General features: G+C 49.2%; 1 protein-coding gene across 46 annotated transcripts in view; it reads left to right on the forward strand.

Annotated features, from left to right (window-relative positions):
- Positions 1–18,071, forward strand: part of dpy (fibrillin-like protein dumpy) — a 137,230-nt gene that overhangs the window by 93,675 nt on the left and 25,484 nt on the right. For 39 of the 46 annotated variants that reach the window (XM_089465924.1, XM_089465927.1, XM_089465931.1 and 36 more), the window contains 24 exons: positions 34–1,623; positions 1,689–4,874; positions 7,470–7,796; positions 7,857–8,174; positions 8,238–8,579; positions 8,640–8,936; positions 8,999–9,307; positions 9,366–10,010; positions 10,078–10,395; positions 10,459–10,794; positions 10,858–11,472; positions 11,530–12,180; positions 12,241–12,552; positions 12,616–12,951; positions 13,013–13,321; positions 13,383–14,333; positions 14,391–14,702; positions 14,760–15,101; positions 15,158–15,457; positions 15,524–16,474; positions 16,581–16,898; positions 16,959–17,288; positions 17,352–17,666; positions 17,728–18,033. In XM_089465924.1, coding sequence (XP_089322050.1) covers positions 34–1,623; positions 1,689–4,874; positions 7,470–7,796; positions 7,857–8,174; positions 8,238–8,579; positions 8,640–8,936; positions 8,999–9,307; positions 9,366–10,010; positions 10,078–10,395; positions 10,459–10,794; positions 10,858–11,472; positions 11,530–12,180; positions 12,241–12,552; positions 12,616–12,951; positions 13,013–13,321; positions 13,383–14,333; positions 14,391–14,702; positions 14,760–15,101; positions 15,158–15,457; positions 15,524–16,474; positions 16,581–16,898; positions 16,959–17,288; positions 17,352–17,666; positions 17,728–18,033 — 14,016 coding nt within the window. The remainder of the gene's footprint in view (positions 1–33; positions 1,624–1,688; positions 4,875–7,469; positions 7,797–7,856; positions 8,175–8,237; positions 8,580–8,639; positions 8,937–8,998; positions 9,308–9,365; positions 10,011–10,077; positions 10,396–10,458; positions 10,795–10,857; positions 11,473–11,529; positions 12,181–12,240; positions 12,553–12,615; positions 12,952–13,012; positions 13,322–13,382; positions 14,334–14,390; positions 14,703–14,759; positions 15,102–15,157; positions 15,458–15,523; positions 16,475–16,580; positions 16,899–16,958; positions 17,289–17,351; positions 17,667–17,727; positions 18,034–18,071) is intronic. The other 7 variants (XM_089465953.1, XM_089465954.1, XM_089465968.1 and 4 more) reach the window with 3 other exon arrangements.

Consider the following 18,071-nt stretch of genomic DNA (forward strand, 5'->3'; position numbering starts at 1 on the left):
ATTATCTTCTTCCCCACTCAACATATTCTTCAGTCACGCCAACGGAAGCCTCACGCAATCCCTGTAATCCAAGCCCATGCGGCGCCAATGCCGTGTGTCGTGAACGCAACAACGCCGGTTCGTGTTCCTGTCTGCCCGAGTACTTCGGGGATCCGTACAGCGGTTGTCGTCCGGAATGCGTACAAAATCCCGACTGCGACCGCTCACGCGCTTGCATTAACAACAAGTGTCAGGATCCATGTCCAGGTGCATGCGGCATCAATGCCGAGTGCCGCGTGTTGAATCACGCGCCCAACTGTATGTGCTTTGATGGATACACTGGGGATCCGCATCACTCTTGTTCGATAATTGAAGTCGTTACCCGTCGTCCCGAAAATCCATGCCAGCCCTCACCATGTGGACCCAATAGCCAGTGTCATGATACCAACAGCCATGCGGTCTGCAGCTGCCTGGAAGGATACATTGGAGCACCACCGAACTGCAAGCCTGAATGTGTGGTCAGCTCAGAGTGTGCACAGAATCGTGCATGCATCAACCAGAAGTGTGCTGATCCGTGCCGCGGTGCTTGCGGAGACAATGCCAAATGCCAAGTGGTCAACCACAATCCCATCTGTAGCTGTGTACCAGGCATGACGGGTGATCCTATCTCCGGATGTGTACCAGATGTGGGCAAGAGCACAGAAAATCCATGCGTGCCCTCACCTTGTGGACCGAACTCGATTTGCCGTGAAATCGGACAACAAGCTGCCTGCTCATGTCGGGCCAACTATATTGGACGTCCGCCCAGCTGTCGGCCAGAGTGCACCACCAACGACGAATGCCAAAATCATCTATCCTGCCAACAGGAGCGCTGCGTTGATCCTTGCCCTGGCTCGTGCGGCAGCAATGCCATTTGCCAGGTGGTTCAACACAATGCAGTTTGCTCCTGTGCCGATGGCTATGAGGGCGATCCGCTATTCGGCTGTCAGCTCATACCACCAGTATTACCCACGCAACCACCATCATCACCATGCGAGCCTTCGCCCTGTGGTCCACACGCCGAGTGCCGCGAACGCAACGGTGCCGGCGCATGCTACTGCCATGACGGCTTCGAGGGAAATCCCTACGATGCGCAGCGAGGCTGCCGTCGCGAGTGTGAGACGAACGATGAATGCAGCCCAGCACAGGCATGCGTGCGCTTCAAGTGCATTGACCCATGCGCAAATATGTGCGGTGAATATGCGATCTGCACGGTAGACAACCATGTGCCCACCTGTGTTTGCCCGGACGGCTACAGCGGCGATCCATTCTTTAGCTGCCGACCTGTGCCGGTTACACCACCGCCACCTATTAATCCGTGTGTGCCATCGCCTTGCGGCCCCAACAGCAATTGTCGCAGCATGAACAACCAAGCTGTGTGCTCTTGCCAATCAGGATTCGTGAACCAACCACCAAACTGCCGTCCCGAGTGTGTTGTCAGCGCGGAATGCGCCCCAGAGCGTGCTTGCGTCAACAACAAGTGCGTGGATCCCTGCCTGCACACGTGTGGCATTCGTGCCATCTGCAGCACCAAGAATCACAGTCCTATTTGCACCTGTCCGCGCGGAATGACTGGCGATCCGTTCGTACAATGTACCAAGATACGTAAGTAATCAGTTAAATGTAATGTTAACTTTTAGATTCTAAGACGATCTCTTTCCAACTTGCAGCGATTACAAACGATGTGACCACGCCTGAACCACCTGCACCTTCCTGCGTGCCCTCGCCTTGCGGCCCCAATGCGAAATGTCAAATCGTGGGCGGCAGTCCAGCATGCTCTTGCCTGCCAGACTTTATTGGCGCGCCGCCACGTTGCCGACCTCAGTGCGTTTTGAACTCAGAGTGCGGCCCCACGGAGGCGTGCATCAATCAAAAGTGTCGCGATCCCTGCCCTGGCTCGTGCGGCTTTGAAGCCAAGTGCCATGTGCTTAACCATCTACCAATATGTAACTGCATCGACGGCTTCACTGGCGATCCGTTTGTGCGCTGCAGCAAGCTACCAGAAGAAAAGGTTGTCTCACGACCCGATGATCCATGCAGTCCCAGTCCCTGCGGACCCAATGCTGATTGCTTTGCCGGTGAGTGCCGCTGTCAGAACAACTATCAAGGTAATCCCTACGAGGGCTGTCGTCCCGAATGCACACTGTCTGCGGACTGTTCACGGGATAAGGCTTGCATGCGCAACAAGTGTGTGGATCCCTGCCCAGGAACATGTGGAAATAACGCCATTTGCGAAGTTATGAATCACATACCCGTCTGTTCCTGCCAGCAAGGCTATGAGGGTGATCCGTTCACTAATTGCCGACCAAAACCAATCGACCCTGTGGAAGAGCCCAAACCCTGCTCACCCTCGCCATGCGGTGCCAACAGCCAGTGTCGCGATATTAATGGACATGCGGTGTGCTCCTGCCTGGAAGGCTTCATTGGAGCGCCGCCACAATGTCGACCAGAGTGTGTCGTTTCCAGCGAGTGCTCAGCAGTGCAAGCGTGTGTCAACAAAAAGTGCGTAGATCCCTGTGCTGGTGCCTGTGGCATTGAAGCGCGCTGTGAGGTTATCAATCACAGTCCCATATGCGGCTGTCCTCCAGGCACAACTGGAGATCCATTCAAGGGCTGCACCGAAATACCCATGCAGAAAGATGTGGATCAAAAGCCGCCGCCCAGCGATCCATGCGTGCCATCGCCCTGTGGACCCAACTCGATATGCAAAGCTGATAACAAGGGACCCGTTTGCCAATGCCTGCCAGAGTACTTTGGAGCTCCGCCCAACTGTCGAGTCGAATGTATCATCAATCCAGATTGTCCGTCGACACAGGCATGCATAAACAACAAGTGTCGCGATCCCTGTCCCGGATCCTGTGGCACGAACTCCGAGTGCCGCGTTATTGGCCACTCTGTTTCGTGCTCATGTCCGCCCGGATATGCTGGCAATGCTTTCGTACAGTGCGTGCAGCAGCGTGAAGAGCAACCGAAGCCATGCGAGCCCTCCCCATGTGGCGCCAACGCTGAATGCATTGAACGTAATGGCGCTGCCGCCTGCAAATGCATTGACGAATATCAGGGCAATCCCTACGAGGGCTGTCGACCAGAGTGCGTGCTCAGCTCGGACTGTTCCACGGATAAGGCTTGCATAAGGAACAAATGTCAGGATCCGTGCCCGGGCATCTGTGGCTCCAATGCTCAGTGCTATGCTATCAATCATGTGCCCAACTGCGTTTGCAACGACGGATATACGGGTGATCCGTTCTCCAATTGCCGCCGTGTTGAAGTAACTCCCCCACCAACTGTTGCCGATCCATGCAGCCCGTCGCCTTGTGGCCCTAACAGCAAGTGCCGCCTGGCCAATGGCCTAGCTGTATGCTCTTGCCTGGATACCTTTATTGGTGCACCGCCCAACTGCAAGCCAGAGTGTACAGTGAATGCTGAATGCCCACAGAACAAGGCGTGTCATAAGTTCCGCTGCGCAAATCCATGCGCCGGCACTTGCGGCATTGATGCCAAGTGTGAGGTCATCAATCACAATCCCATCTGCAGTTGCCCCATCGACATGACTGGCGATCCGTTTGCGCGCTGCTATCCAGCACCGGAAGTTGCTGAACCAAAGGACGCCCCCAAGAACCCATGCCAGCCCTCGCCTTGCGGACTTTATTCCGAGTGCCGTGTGCGCGGCGATCAGGCATCCTGCTCTTGTTTGCCAAACTACATTGGAGCACCGCCTAATTGCCGAGCCGAGTGTGTTGTGAACACTGATTGCGTCTCAGATCGTGCTTGTATTGCAGAGAAGTGCCGCAATCCCTGTGAAGGATCTTGCGGTATTAACTCCGAGTGCCGCGTTCAAAATCACCTGGCCATATGTACGTGCCGCGGCAGCTTTACTGGCGATCCGTTTGTGCAATGTGTCGAAGTTGTTGAAAAGACAACACAGCCACCTCCCACATCACTGGATCCGTGTGATCTCCAACCATGCGGTGCCAATGCCGAATGCAATAACGGAATCTGTAGCTGCCTACCTGAATATCAGGGTGATCCCTACACCGGCTGCCGTCCAGAGTGCACGCTCAGCACAGATTGCTCGCCAAATAAGGCTTGCCTGAACAAGAAGTGCGTCGATCCGTGCCCCGGAACCTGTGGACAGAATGCACAATGCGATGTTTCAAATCATATACCTATCTGCAGCTGCCTACAAGGCTACACGGGTGATCCGTTTGTCCATTGCCGTCAAGAGACGCCGGTGGCCAAGGATCCTTGCCAACCGAACCCATGTGGACCCAATAGCTTATGCCACGTCTCTGCTCAGGGTGCTGTTTGTGCCTGCCAGCCGGGCATGCTGGGCTCACCACCCGCTTGCAAGCCCGAATGCATTGTCAGCTCAGAGTGTTCCCTGCAAACGGCCTGCATACAAAAGAAGTGTGTCGATCCTTGCCCAGGAGCTTGCGGTCAGTTCGCTCGCTGCCAAGTGATCAATCACAATCCGTCGTGCTCATGCAACACTGGTTATACGGGTGATCCGTTCACACGCTGCTACCAGGAGGAGCGTAAGCCCCCACCAGAGGCTCCCAGCCATCCTTGCGTGCCATCCCCATGTGGACCGAATTCAGAGTGCAAAGAACTTAACGGAAATCCAGCCTGTTCGTGTGCGGCAACATTCATTGGCACACCACCCAACTGTCGACCCGAGTGCACCATTAATCCGGAATGTTCGCCAACTAAAGCTTGCATACGTCAGAAGTGCGCCGATCCTTGCGTGGGCGCCTGCGGCTTCAATGCCCGCTGCAACGTGGCCAATCATCAACCCATCTGCACATGCGATGTGGGCTACACAGGAGATCCTTTCACCGGTTGTCAACAGGAACAAGGTAGGAACCCGTTTTCATTTATTACACACAATACACCCGTAGTTAGGTCAAGGCGTAAACTAGCTTGGTTAAGGTTGCTTATATCAACGTCCACTGCCCAAAATTGTCGAACACCCGCCTAAAAGACAAAGCTTTACTCGAGATTCACTGCAATTACACGTATTCGCATTTGTTTACGCCTTGATAGGGAAATTCAAATGTGAAACTGAAATAAAATACCTTACAAATCGTGCCATATTATATTATTATCATAAATTGCCTCTGATCTCAACTTATATTTGTTATCCCCATAAAACTTAATCAGTTTCACATGTTTTAAATGCGCATTAAGAAAGTTTACAAATGCAAAAATGTATTGATTTTGATTACCAAGTTTTACTTAATAAATTATTAAATATGACAAATAATGTGATGTTAGATAAAGTACGTAACGTCTATTTGCAAATTAAGTTGCCGCGATCTTTTAAATTGGAAAAAAAACCTGCACTAGCCTTTTGTTTTTCACATTGAACAAATTAATGCAAACACTGTCAACTTCTTTTAATGCGCTTTGATTTTGAGATTTGTATACACACATTTTACACGAATTTATATTAAAAGTTTTGTTTATTGCACGCACAAGCACACTGCATTGCAAAATATGTGTTTTCAAATATATCATCATTTCATTGTTTATCAACACTGGAGCGAAATGCAAATCTAAGGTCGCACAGTTCTGTACGAGTTGTCTGAATTGTTGCTGGCCGAGGAAGTGTTTGTGTGCGGCAGTAGTCAAAATTTTTAATTAGTTTAAGATTATATTTTTGACACCATATTATATTTGCTTTTAAATGCCTTTAACGCCTCAATACAATATGCAAACTTGCCACGCCTTTTTGCCACACAATATATGTATAAGTAAAATGCCTCAACAAAACACCTTGAATTGCCCTAACCCCCTGACTTTGTCGTTTTTGATGCTTTGGGAAGTAATATTTTGGCCCTGTTGTATGAATTGAATTCGGACCCATGAAATGCTTATACTTATACCAATTTGTTTGACCCAAATGCGTACAATTTCTCAATACTTAACCTCTGAATTCGATTACCTAACCCGAAATTGAAAATTCTTAAAATACCAAAGACAAAAAACACCCTTCGAAATTGAGTACTGCGTTGTATCGCCCAAAATTTGTGCCCTTTTATATACCATAATTGTAACATCGGCTCGCCAAAGGATTATCAACAATTACCAAAGGCTACAGGAAACTAAAAAGCGCTTATTGATTACTATTAATTAGTTAATATATTATATTTAAGAATTTAGATTTGTAACTCTGTAGTGCCAAACACTTAATTCGTTTAACAAATGCAATAAATCGATTGATATAAGATGACAAGAAACACTTGTTTTAATGACGTCACAAAACGTACGAAACCATACTGTGCATATTACATTATGCAACCCTGCACACTACACTGCGCACTGCACCACAACTCACTGCAACGCACTGCGTTTAACAACACTAAAAACTAAAACCTGCCGCGCAAAAGGAAACTTTTTGCGACAAAATTCAAAATATTAATTGGAAAATGCCAACATTTAATCCGTGCTCTAATCTCACTGCCAACAAAATAAAAACCAACACCCAATTGGAATAATTGAACTGCAAATAAAATGCTTAAACTAAAGCAATTGCCAGGTGTGTTTGCTCGTACTAAACCCGCAAAACTAAAGAACAGTTATTAAAGTCATTGCCAAAACTCTCTTTTCTTCCACCCCGCTCTGTTGCTTTAACCGTCTTTCCCGAGTACAGAGAAATAGTCAATGAACAGGTCACACCATGTGACAAATCCCTGTGGAGCGAACGCCGTTTGCGTGAGCGCAATGGCATCAAAATTTTAATTAGTTTAAGATTATATTACAGACCTAAAATTACCCAAAAAACCACCTTCGGAAAAGTACTGCGTTTTATAGACCAAAAATTTGTGCCCTTATTTTACCATAATTGTAACATCGCAATCGGCCAAGGATTATCAACAATTACAAAAGGCTACAGGAAACTAACAAGCGCTTATTGATTACTATTAATTAGTTAATAATTATATTTAAGAATTTAGATTTGTAACTCTGTAGTGCCAAACACTTAATTCGTTTAACAAATGCAATAAATCGATTGATATAAGATGACAAGAAACACTTGTTTTAATGACGTCACAAAACGTACGAAACCATACTGTGCATATTACATTATGCAACCCTGCACACTACACTGCGCACTGCACCACAACTCACTGCAACGCACTGCGTTTAACAACACTAAAAACTAAAACCTGCCGCGCAAAAGGAAACTTTTTGCGACAAAATTCAAAATAAATTAATTGGAAAATGCCAACATTTAATCCGTGCTCTAATCTCACTGCCAACAAAATAAAAACCAAACACCCAATTGGAATAATGAACTGCAAATAAAATGCTTAAAACTAAAGCAATTGCCAGGTGTGTTTGCTCGTACTAAACCCGCAAAACTAAAGAACAGTTATTAAAGTCATTGCCAAAACTCTCTTTTCTTCCACCCCCGCTCTGTTGCTCTTAACCGTCTTTCCCGAGTACAGAGAAAATAGTCAATGAACAGGTCACACCATGTGAACCAAATCCCTGTGGATCGAACGCCGTTTGCCGTGAGCGCAATGGCATTGGTGCCTGCCAGTGCCTGCCCGATTACTTTGGCGATCCGTACCAGTCGTGTCGACCGGAATGCGTACGTAATTCCGACTGTCCATCGAATAAGGCATGCCAGCAGCAAAAGTGTCGCGATCCCTGCCCTGGCACATGTGGTACAAATGCCGATTGCCGAGTAACGGCACATCTACCCACGTGCACGTGCCGCAGCGGCTACACCGGTGATCCGTATCGTTACTGCCATGTGGAACCCGCTCAACGTAAGACCCATCTCTACCCATGTCTGCAGATTAACAACGACTACAAGATACCATTTACAGCTATACGGCAAGCCGAACCCACTCAACCCTGCCGACCCTCACCTTGTGGCCCCAATTCCCAGTGCCGCGAGCTTAACGGCCAAGCGGTATGCTCCTGTCTTGAACTGTATATCGGTCTACCACCCAACTGTCGACCCGAGTGTGTATTGAGCACCGAATGTCCCACTGATAAAGCATGCATAAGTCAACGTTGTCAGGATCCTTGCCCGGGCACCTGCGGTATTAATGCCGAGTGCCGTGTGCGTAATCATAGTCCACTTTGTCAGTGTCGTCGAGGTTTTACGGGCGACGCCTTTACACGTTGCTATGCTATGCCACGTAAGAAATTTAGTTGCAGTCGAAGACGATTCTCCCATTGTAATATTCATTTTCCCAATTTAGCACCAGCACCTGTCATTGAACGTGTTGAACGCGATCCTTGTGTACCCACACCCTGTGGGCTCAATAGTCAGTGTCGTAATGTGCAAGGAGTTCCATCTTGCACCTGTCTACCGGAATACATAGGCACGCCGCCAAATTGCCGACCCGAATGCACTATCAGTGCCGAGTGCGCCTCAAATATGGCGTGTATTCGCGAAAATTGTATAGATCCATGTCCCGGCTCTTGCGGCTATGCTGCGGAATGCAATGTTGTCAATCACACACCCATATGTACATGTCCAACAGGTTATACAGGCGATCCGTTTAGCAGCTGTCGTCTGGCTCCACCAGAGCCTGTGTTAAGTGAGTTTTCGAAAAAAAAAAAACAAGGATCACATATCTCTAATCGCTTACGATCTTTAGACGAATACGTTGACCGCTGTCAACCATCACCGTGTGGTCCGAATGCGCAATGCAGGGACGGTGTATGCACATGTTTGCCCGAGTTCCATGGGGATCCCTATTCTGGTTGTCGACCAGAATGTGTCCTCAATTCCGACTGCCCGCGCGATAAGGCCTGTCTGCGCAGCAAATGTCTCAATCCGTGCCCGGGCACTTGTGGCGAGAACGCTATTTGCGATGTAATCAATCATATACCCATGTGTAGATGCCCAGATGGTACCGCAGGCAGCGCCTTTATACGCTGTACACCCGTGCCGAGTACGTCGACCTTGTTATTCTCAATTTGTTCTCCCTTACTTATTGTTGAAACTTATCTACAGAAATTGTTGTGGACACTAATCCTTGCCGACCATCGCCTTGTGGTCCAAATTCTCAGTGCCGCGAAGTCAACCAGCAGGCTGTATGTTCTTGTTTGCCAACGTTCATTGGCGCTCCACCCACGTGTAGACCAGAATGTACTTCCAATGCTGAGTGTGCACCCACTCAAGCGTGCCTTAATCAGCGTTGTGGTGACCCATGTCCTGGTACATGTGGTGTGGGCGCCGATTGTGCGGTTGTCAATCACAGTCCTTTCTGCACCTGCCCCACGCGTTTCACCGGAAATCCCTTTATACGTTGCCAGCCACAAAGTAAGCGTACATGTTATGTGAAGCTAAAGAATCTTCTACAATAATAGCTCATCCCCAGTCGAACCTGTGCGCGATGTTCAGCCAATCGATCCATGCCGGCCGTCCCCCTGCGGCCCCTACTCGCAATGTCGACCTATTGGAGAAGCACCAGCTTGTTCCTGTCTCGAAACTTATATAGGGCGTCCACCAAACTGTCGACCAGAGTGTGTCACCAGCTCAGACTGCAATAGCCAACTGGCTTGTATTAACCAGAAGTGTGTTGATCCATGCCCAGGCCGCTGTGGTCTGAATGCTGACTGCCGTGTCGTCAGTCATGTGGTACAGTGCATCTGCCAGCAGGGCTTCACTGGTGATCCATTTGTCCAATGCAGTCCAGAAATCGAACGAGATATCGAAGTGCGTACACCATGCAGCCCGAGCCCATGTGGGGCGAATGCTATTTGTCGCGAACGAGATGGAGCTGGATCTTGTCAATGTCTCCCTGAATACTTTGGCAATCCCTACGATGGTTGTCGTCCCGAGTGTGTTCTTGATTCCGATTGTCCATCGAATCGTGCCTGCCAACAGCAAAAATGTCAGGATCCGTGCCCTGGCACCTGTGGTCGAAATGCCAATTGTCAAGTAGTCAATCACCTACCATCCTGTAATTGTCTACCTGGATACATTGGCGATCCGTATCGTCTTTGTACACGTCCTGTGAAACGTAAGCAACTCGCCGCCAACTTGTGAAAGTCACAATCCTAACTATTGTACATCTTATTTTGCTGTAGCTATACGCAATGAATACACTAATCCATGTCAGCCCACGCCGTGTGGTCCCAACTCGCAGTGTCGCGTTACAAATGAACAAGCCGTCTGTTCTTGTCTACCCGCGTTCATTGGTGCCCCACCCGCCTGTCGACCCGAGTGCACCATCTCCTCGGAATGTGCTGGAGACAAGGCCTGTCTGAATCAGAAATGTGTTAATCCCTGCGTGGCCAACACCTGTGGAAACAATGCAATTTGTCGAGTTCGCAACCACAGTCCAATCTGCAGTTGCATCAGTGGATTCACTGGTGATGCCTTTACCCAATGCTTCCCTATACCACGTAAGCCCAATTCTTCGCCGTAATGTTATGAGGACTGTACACAAATCTATTTCTGTACTGTAGCCCGGCCAATCGAGGTCCAACCAGAGCCTTTGCGCGACCCCTGCGTGCCCACACCCTGTGGTCCACACTCTGAATGTCGCAACATTAATGGAGTTCCAGCGTGTTCCTGCTTAGCTACGTTCATTGGCCAGGCACCCAACTGTCGTCCAGAGTGCACCATTAATTCCGAGTGTCCCAGCCAGCAGGCATGCATTAATCAGAAATGCCGCGATCCCTGTCCAGGCGCCTGTGGTTTAAATGCAATTTGTAGTGTTATAAACCATACACCGTTATGTGCTTGCATTGACGGCTATGTTGGCAATCCGTTTACGAATTGCAATCCAAAGCCACCTCAGCGTACGTGTTCAGATAAAACTCCAAAAGGATTGCAACAATGTTCATCATTTATACTTTTTACAGCAACTGCACCTCCTGTTAGGGACGATCCTTGCAATCCATCGCCATGTGGTGCCAATGCACAATGTAATGATGGTAAATGTACCTGTATAGCCGAATACCAGGGTGAGCCATATGTAGGCTGTCGCCCAGAGTGTGTTCTCAACACAGACTGCCCACAGAACCGTGCATGCATTCGTAATAAATGCATCGATCCTTGCCCCGGCACCTGTGGAGTGAATGCAATTTGTGAGGTGACAAATCATGTGCCTATCTGTCGATGCCCTGAACAAATGTCAGGCAATGCATTCTTTGAATGCCGCTCAGTGCCAGCACCTGCGCCCCAGAATCCCTGCCAACCATCACCTTGTGGACCTAATAGTCAATGTCGTGTTGTGCAAGAAACCGCCGTCTGCTCTTGTCTGATTGACTATGTAGGCAGTCCGCCGCAATGTCGTCCAGAATGTGTTACCAATTCAGATTGTGCAGCCAACCAAGCATGCCAGAACATGAAGTGCCGCGATCCTTGTCCCGGCACTTGCGGCTTCAATGCTCTATGCAATGTGGTGAACCACAGTCCTTTCTGCAGCTGCCCCGCTGGCATGTCAGGCAATCCTTTCGTGCGCTGTGAACAGATTAGTAAGTTATCTAAAATTTTTGGAAACTTGGCAGGCGTACAATCTCAAATTCTTACAGTAGTTCCCCAACGTGATGTCACACCTCAAAATCCATGTCAACCCTCGCCATGTGGCCCCAACTCTGAGTGTCGTGTCTCAGGTGATTCGCCATCCTGTTCTTGTTTGCCTGAATTTTTGGGGTCTCCGCCAAACTGCCGACCAGAATGCATATCTAATTCAGAGTGTGCTACCAACCAGGCGTGCGTTAATCAGAAATGCGTGGATCCATGTCCAGGACTATGTGGGCTCAATGCGAACTGTCGCACTTTCAGCCATACAGCCATGTGCCTTTGTGAAAGCGGATTCACTGGCGATCCCTTTGCCCAGTGCAGCCCCATAAGAGAAACACAGAACGAACGGATACAGCCATGCAACCCAAGTCCGTGCGGCATCAATGCGAAATGTGAAGAACGTGGCGGAGCTGGCTCATGCCGGTGTCTTCCTGAATACTTTGGAAATCCTTACGAGGGCTGCCGGCCGGAGTGCGTAGCCAACTCAGATTGTCCTTCAAATAGAGCTTGTCAGCAGCAGAAATGCCGCGATCCCTGCCCTGGCACATGTGGACAGAACGCCGAGTGCCAAGTTATTAATCACTTGGCCACATGCAATTGTCTGAATGGCTACACTGGAGATCCGTACAGCATTTGCCGCATTATAGAAAACGAACCACGTAAGCCTACCCTGGCGAACCTTTTAGAGGAGCCGACTGTTCATACAAAATTTCTTATAGCCGAACGTGTCTATGTGAATCCCTGTCAACCATCACCTTGTGGACCTAATTCGCGCTGCCGAGAAGTTAACGGGCAAGCTGTCTGCTCCTGTCTAGCTGAGTTCATTGGCAGTCCACCAGCTTGTCGGCCCGAATGTACCAGTAGCTCCGAATGCGCTGCTGATAAGGCTTGTGTGAATCGAAAATGTGTTGACCCATGTCCCAATGTCTGTGGTCAACAGGCCGAATGCCGTGTACGCAACCACAGTCCTATCTGCACTTGCATAAATGGATTTACAGGCGACGCCTTTACACGTTGCTATAAACTGCCTCGTAAGCCCACTATTATCAATTCAAGGTACCCAAATCTAATGGATACTTTCAAAACATTTTTAGCTCCCATTGTGACAATTGAACGAGAACCTATTGATCCCTGTGTTCCATCGCCTTGTGGTGCAAACTCACAATGTCGCGATGTTTATGAAACACCATCATGTTCTTGCCTGCCAAATTATCTGGGCACTCCACCAAACTGCCGACCAGAGTGCTCTATCAATGCCGAATGCCCGAGTCATCAAGCATGCATAAATCAAAAATGTCGCGACCCTTGCCCTGGTTCCTGTGGCCTAAATACACAGTGCAATGTGATCAATCACACACCGATTTGTAGTTGTCTGGTTGGTTATATTGGTGATCCCTTCGTTGTTTGTAATCCAGAACCACCTCAAAGAAGTAAGAATTTTATGAGATTCAATTCAATAGCAGAAAATTTAATACTCAGCTTATCCATCAGTTGAAGACCCGCCAGTACCTCAGGATCCTTGCAACCCTTCGCCATGTGGCGCTAATGCCCAATGTCGCAATGGTCAATGCACCTGCATTCCTGAATACCAAGGAGATCCTTTTGTGGGTTGTCGCCCAGAATGTGTACTGCACACAGATTGCGCCCGCAATCTTGCCTGTGTGCGTCATAAGTGTGTGGATCCATGTCCAGGCACTTGTGCGACCACTGCCATTTGTGAGGTACTCAATCACATACCCAACTGCCGTTGTCCAGATGGCATGGAAGGCAATGCGTTTGTCTCTTGCAGCCCAGTGCAACGTAAGCCATCATCAACATCGTGTTTCCATTTCGCTTCTACAGCTTATTACCATTTTTTTAGAACTCGACGTCGTTCAAAATCCTTGCCAGCCAAGCCCTTGCGGACCAAACTCACAATGTCGCGTGGTAAATCAACAGGCCATCTGCTCTTGCATCACGTCTTTTATCGGTAGCCCACCATTCTGTCGACCTGAATGCACATCGAACTCGGAATGCCCACTGAACTTGGCTTGTCTTAATCAGAAGTGTAGCGATCCATGTCCTGGTGTCTGTGGTCGCAATGCCCAGTGCCATGTGACTAACCACAGTCCATTCTGTCGTTGTCTGGATCGCCATACGGGCAATCCATTTGTTAGCTGCCAGCCGATTATTGAGCCCCCAACTCCGCCACCGCGCCAAGCCTGTCAGCCATCACCTTGTGGACCTTTTGCCGAGTGCCGTGAGGTAAACGAGACACCTTCTTGCACTTGCCTGCCAAACTACATTGGAGCACCGCCGAACTGTCGCCCAGAGTGTGTTACCAGCTCGGAATGCCCAACAAATCAGGCTTGTATACAACAAAAGTGTCGGGATCCTTGTCCTGGTTTATGCGGGCAGGCTGCTGTATGCCGAGTACTTTCACATACGCCAAGTTGCTACTGCCCCGACAATATGGAGGGTGATCCCTTCGTACAGTGTGTGGAAAAAAGAATTCAGCAATTGGATCAGTTGGATCCATGCAATCCAAGTCCATGTGGCGCAAATGCTCGATGCACATCCCGACAGGATGCTGGCTCATGTCAATGCCTGACAGGTTACTTTGGAAATCCGTACGAGGGATGCCGACCAGAATGTGTGCTCGACTCTGATTGTCCATCGAACCGTGCCTGCCAGCAACAAAAGTGTCAAGATCCGTGCCCCGGAACCTGTGGTCCGAATGCTGTCTGCAATGTGCTCAATCATGTGCCCAGCTGCAGCTGCTTAATTGGTTACAGTGGTGATCCATATCGCCTATGCCAACAAGAAAGGCAACGTAAGACTACTCCTGGCTCCCTTATCGGAACAAAATTAATTCCCTTTCCATCTATAGCTATCAAGCAATATGTGAATCCCTGCCAGCCCTCTCCCTGTGGCCCCAATTCTCAGTGTCGAGAGAGTAATGAACAGGCGGTTTGCTCATGCTTGCCCGAGTATGTGGGTGCACCACCAACCTGTCGACCTGAGTGTACAATCTCGTCTGAGTGTGCGGCAGACAAGGCCTGTGTGGCCAAGAAGTGTGTTGATCCCTGTCCAGGCACTTGTGGTGATCAAGCTTTATGCCGTGTAGTTAATCATAGTCCAATTTGCTCGTGTCGCACTGGTTTTACGGGCGATGCTTTCTACCGCTGTCTACCCATACCTCGTAAGTGTTCTGCTTGCCTTCAGTTATGCCATTGTAACGATTCCATTCCGGATTTAGCGGCTCCGCCTACTACAATTGTGCAAAAACAACCGATCGACCCTTGTGTGCCCTCACCTTGCGGATCTTACGCTGAGTGCCGTCCACGTGGTGAAGCACCATCCTGCTCCTGTTTGCCCGGTTATTTGGGAGTACCACCTAACTGCCGCCCCGAGTGTCGAATCAACTCAGACTGCCCCAGCAGTCAGGCTTGCATTAATGAAAAGTGTCGCGATCCCTGTCCAGGTTCCTGTGGCTTTGGTGCCATTTGTAATGTCATAAATCATACACTCAGTTGCACTTGTCCAGCTGGTTATACCGGGGACGCCTTTAGTCACTGTCAACCGGAACCACCACCAAAACGTAAGCTAGGCATTAAAAAAACATTATCAACAGCTTCATTATTGTTCGAATTGTAGCTGTAGAATCCGACGATCCTTGCAATCCTTCGCCATGTGGTCCAAACGCTGTATGCAGAGCCGGTGTGTGCTCCTGTCTGCCAGAGTATCTAGGCGATCCTTACAGCGGTTGTCGACCTGAATGCCTTACTAGCTCAGATTGCCCGCGAGATAGAGCATGCGGTCTTCACAAATGTTTCGATCCCTGTCCAGGGACATGCGCTCCAAATGCGCTGTGCACCGTGCTTAACCACATACCGATGTGTACATGTCCTGAAGGTTATGCAGGAAATGCATTCCTGCAGTGTCATCCAATACCACGTAAATATTTTGCTCTTCCAATTGACCAAACAGAGTCGAGATTTCTATGCATCATTTACTTTGCAGCGCCTGCCATTGTACAACCCTGTCAGCCGTCGCCTTGTGGACCGAATTCACAATGCCGAGAGGCGAATCAGCAAGCTGTCTGCTCCTGTGTGCCTGGCTATATTGGCACACCACCACTTTGTCGTCCAGAGTGCACTAGTAACTCGGAATGTGCTGCCCAACTAGCTTGTGTCAATCAAAAGTGTATCGACCCGTGCCCGGGTGCTTGTGGTCGCAGTGCCCAGTGTAGTGTAGTCAATCATAATCCCTTCTGTACCTGCTTGCCTCACTATACGGGTAATCCGTTTGTGGGCTGCCAACTAATTGTTGAGCCCCCTCAACGTGACATTGAGCCCCAAGATCCATGTCGTCCATCACCTTGTGGCGCTAATGCCGAATGTCGCGCTATTGGGGAGACACCGTCATGCACTTGTCTAGCAGGATATGTGGGCTCACCGCCTTATTGCAAGCCCGAATGTGTCGCGAACTCCGAATGCCCCAGTAATCGTGCGTGTATAAATCAAAAATGCCGCGATCCGTGCCCTGGTCTTTGTGGAGCCAATGCTATTTGTCGCGTTGTCTCACATACGCCTATGTGTGTTTGTGACGCCGGACTGACAGGCGATCCATTTACACAATGCCAACCAATAGAAAAGGATGTGGAAATTATCAATCCCTGCCAGCCATCGCCATGTGGCTCCAATGCTGAGTGTATACAACGCAATGGTGCCGGAGCCTGTCAATGCCTACCTGATTTCTTTGGCAATCCTTACGAGGGATGTCGACCGGAATGTATACTCAACTCGGATTGTCCTTCAAATCGTGCGTGTCAACAACAAAAGTGCCGGGATCCGTGTCCTGGTAGCTGCGGACAAAATGCTGAATGCAATGTTGTTAATCATACACCCATGTGCTCCTGCTTCGCGGGATATGTTGGAGATCCGTATCGCTACTGTAACCAGCCCGCAGAACGTAAGCTAGTTCCAATTTATTTTGTAGATTTGTCTAACCAGCTCGTAGTGGCATTGTAGTTACTAATTGAAAACGTACTTATCTATTTGCCTAACCCAACCGCTAGCGATTATTCATGAGTATGTAAACCCATGTTTGCCCTCGCCCTGTGGCTCGAATGCCCAATGTCGTGAGGTTCAGGGCCAAGGGGTTTGTTCCTGTTTGCCCGAGTTTAAGGGAGTGCCACCCAATTGCCGACCCGAATGTACCTCTAGCGCTGAGTGCTTAGACACCCAGGCATGCATTAATCGTAAGTGTGTTGATCCATGCCCGGGTGTTTGCGGCCAACAGGCGGTATGCCAGGTGCGCAACCACAGCCCACTTTGTATGTGTCCTCCAGGTCTGATGGGCGATCCATTCGTTCGCTGCCTACCTCGTCCAACACGTAAGACATGTTTGTGTATATTTTATGAGTTGATGTAACGAGTATTTGTGTTAAAATTAGCTTCAGCACCAGTTCGAGATGTGGTGCCTTATCGCGACCCTTGCGTACCCTCACCGTGTGGTCTGTACGCCACATGCCGTAATCAACACGGTCAAGCGATTTGCTCTTGCCAAACTAACTATTATGGTACCCCACCTCATTGTCGACCTGAGTGTACCATCAATGCAGATTGCGCCAGTCATCTGGCTTGCATTGGTGAAAGGTGCCGCGATCCTTGTCCAGGAGCTTGCGGTCAGCGCACAGAGTGCCGTGTTATCAATCACACGCCCAACTGTGTTTGCCTTCATGGCTACGTTGGCGATGCCTTTGTAGCTTGCCGGCCTGCACCACGTAAGCTATACGGAAAAGATTTTAACGTACAGAGTAGATGAACTCCTAATACCTTCCCTACAGCGGCACCAACTTATAACGAACCTAAAGATCCTTGTAATCCCAGTCCATGCGGTAGCAATGCTATTTGCTCGGGAGATGGGCAATGTGCGTGCATAGCCGAATATCGGGGCGATCCGTATATCGCCTGTCGTCCAGAGTGCGTATTGAGCGCTGAATGTCCTCGAAATCTCGCCTGTGTCCAACAAAAGTGTATAGATCCCTGCCCTGGTACCTGTGGAGTAAACGCAATTTGTGAAGTTGTCAATCACATTGCCATGTGTCACTGTCCAGTGGCAATGACTGGTAACGCTTTTATTCAGTGCAGTCCCACACAAAGTAGGTTTAAAAACTGTAACTGAAGTCGCAAAATAACTAATCAAGTGAAATCACGCTTTAGCCCCTGTTTATCGGAATCCGTGTCAGCCATCACCTTGTGGTGCAAATTCCGAGTGCCGAGAACGGCAAGGTCAAGCTATTTGTAGTTGTTTGCCAAACTATTACGGCGTGCCACCAGCTTGCCGCCCAGAATGTACCACCAACTATGACTGTGCACCTAGCCTGGCGTGTCAGAACCAACGATGTGTCGATCCCTGCCCTGGCACCTGTGGTGCTTATGCAGAGTGCCGGGTAGTTAGTCACAGTTCCTTCTGCAGCTGCCAGCCTGGCTACACAGGCAATCCGTTTGTTCAATGCTACAGAATTAGTAAGTTTTCACAGCACAGCAAAAAAAAATATATAATT

The sequence above is a fragment of the Drosophila arizonae genome, chromosome 3 (assembly GCF_054131065.1).
Source record: "Drosophila arizonae isolate 15081-1271.41 chromosome 3, UAZ_ARI_1.0, whole genome shotgun sequence".
NCBI classification, from domain to species: domain Eukaryota; kingdom Metazoa; phylum Arthropoda; class Insecta; order Diptera; family Drosophilidae; genus Drosophila; species Drosophila arizonae.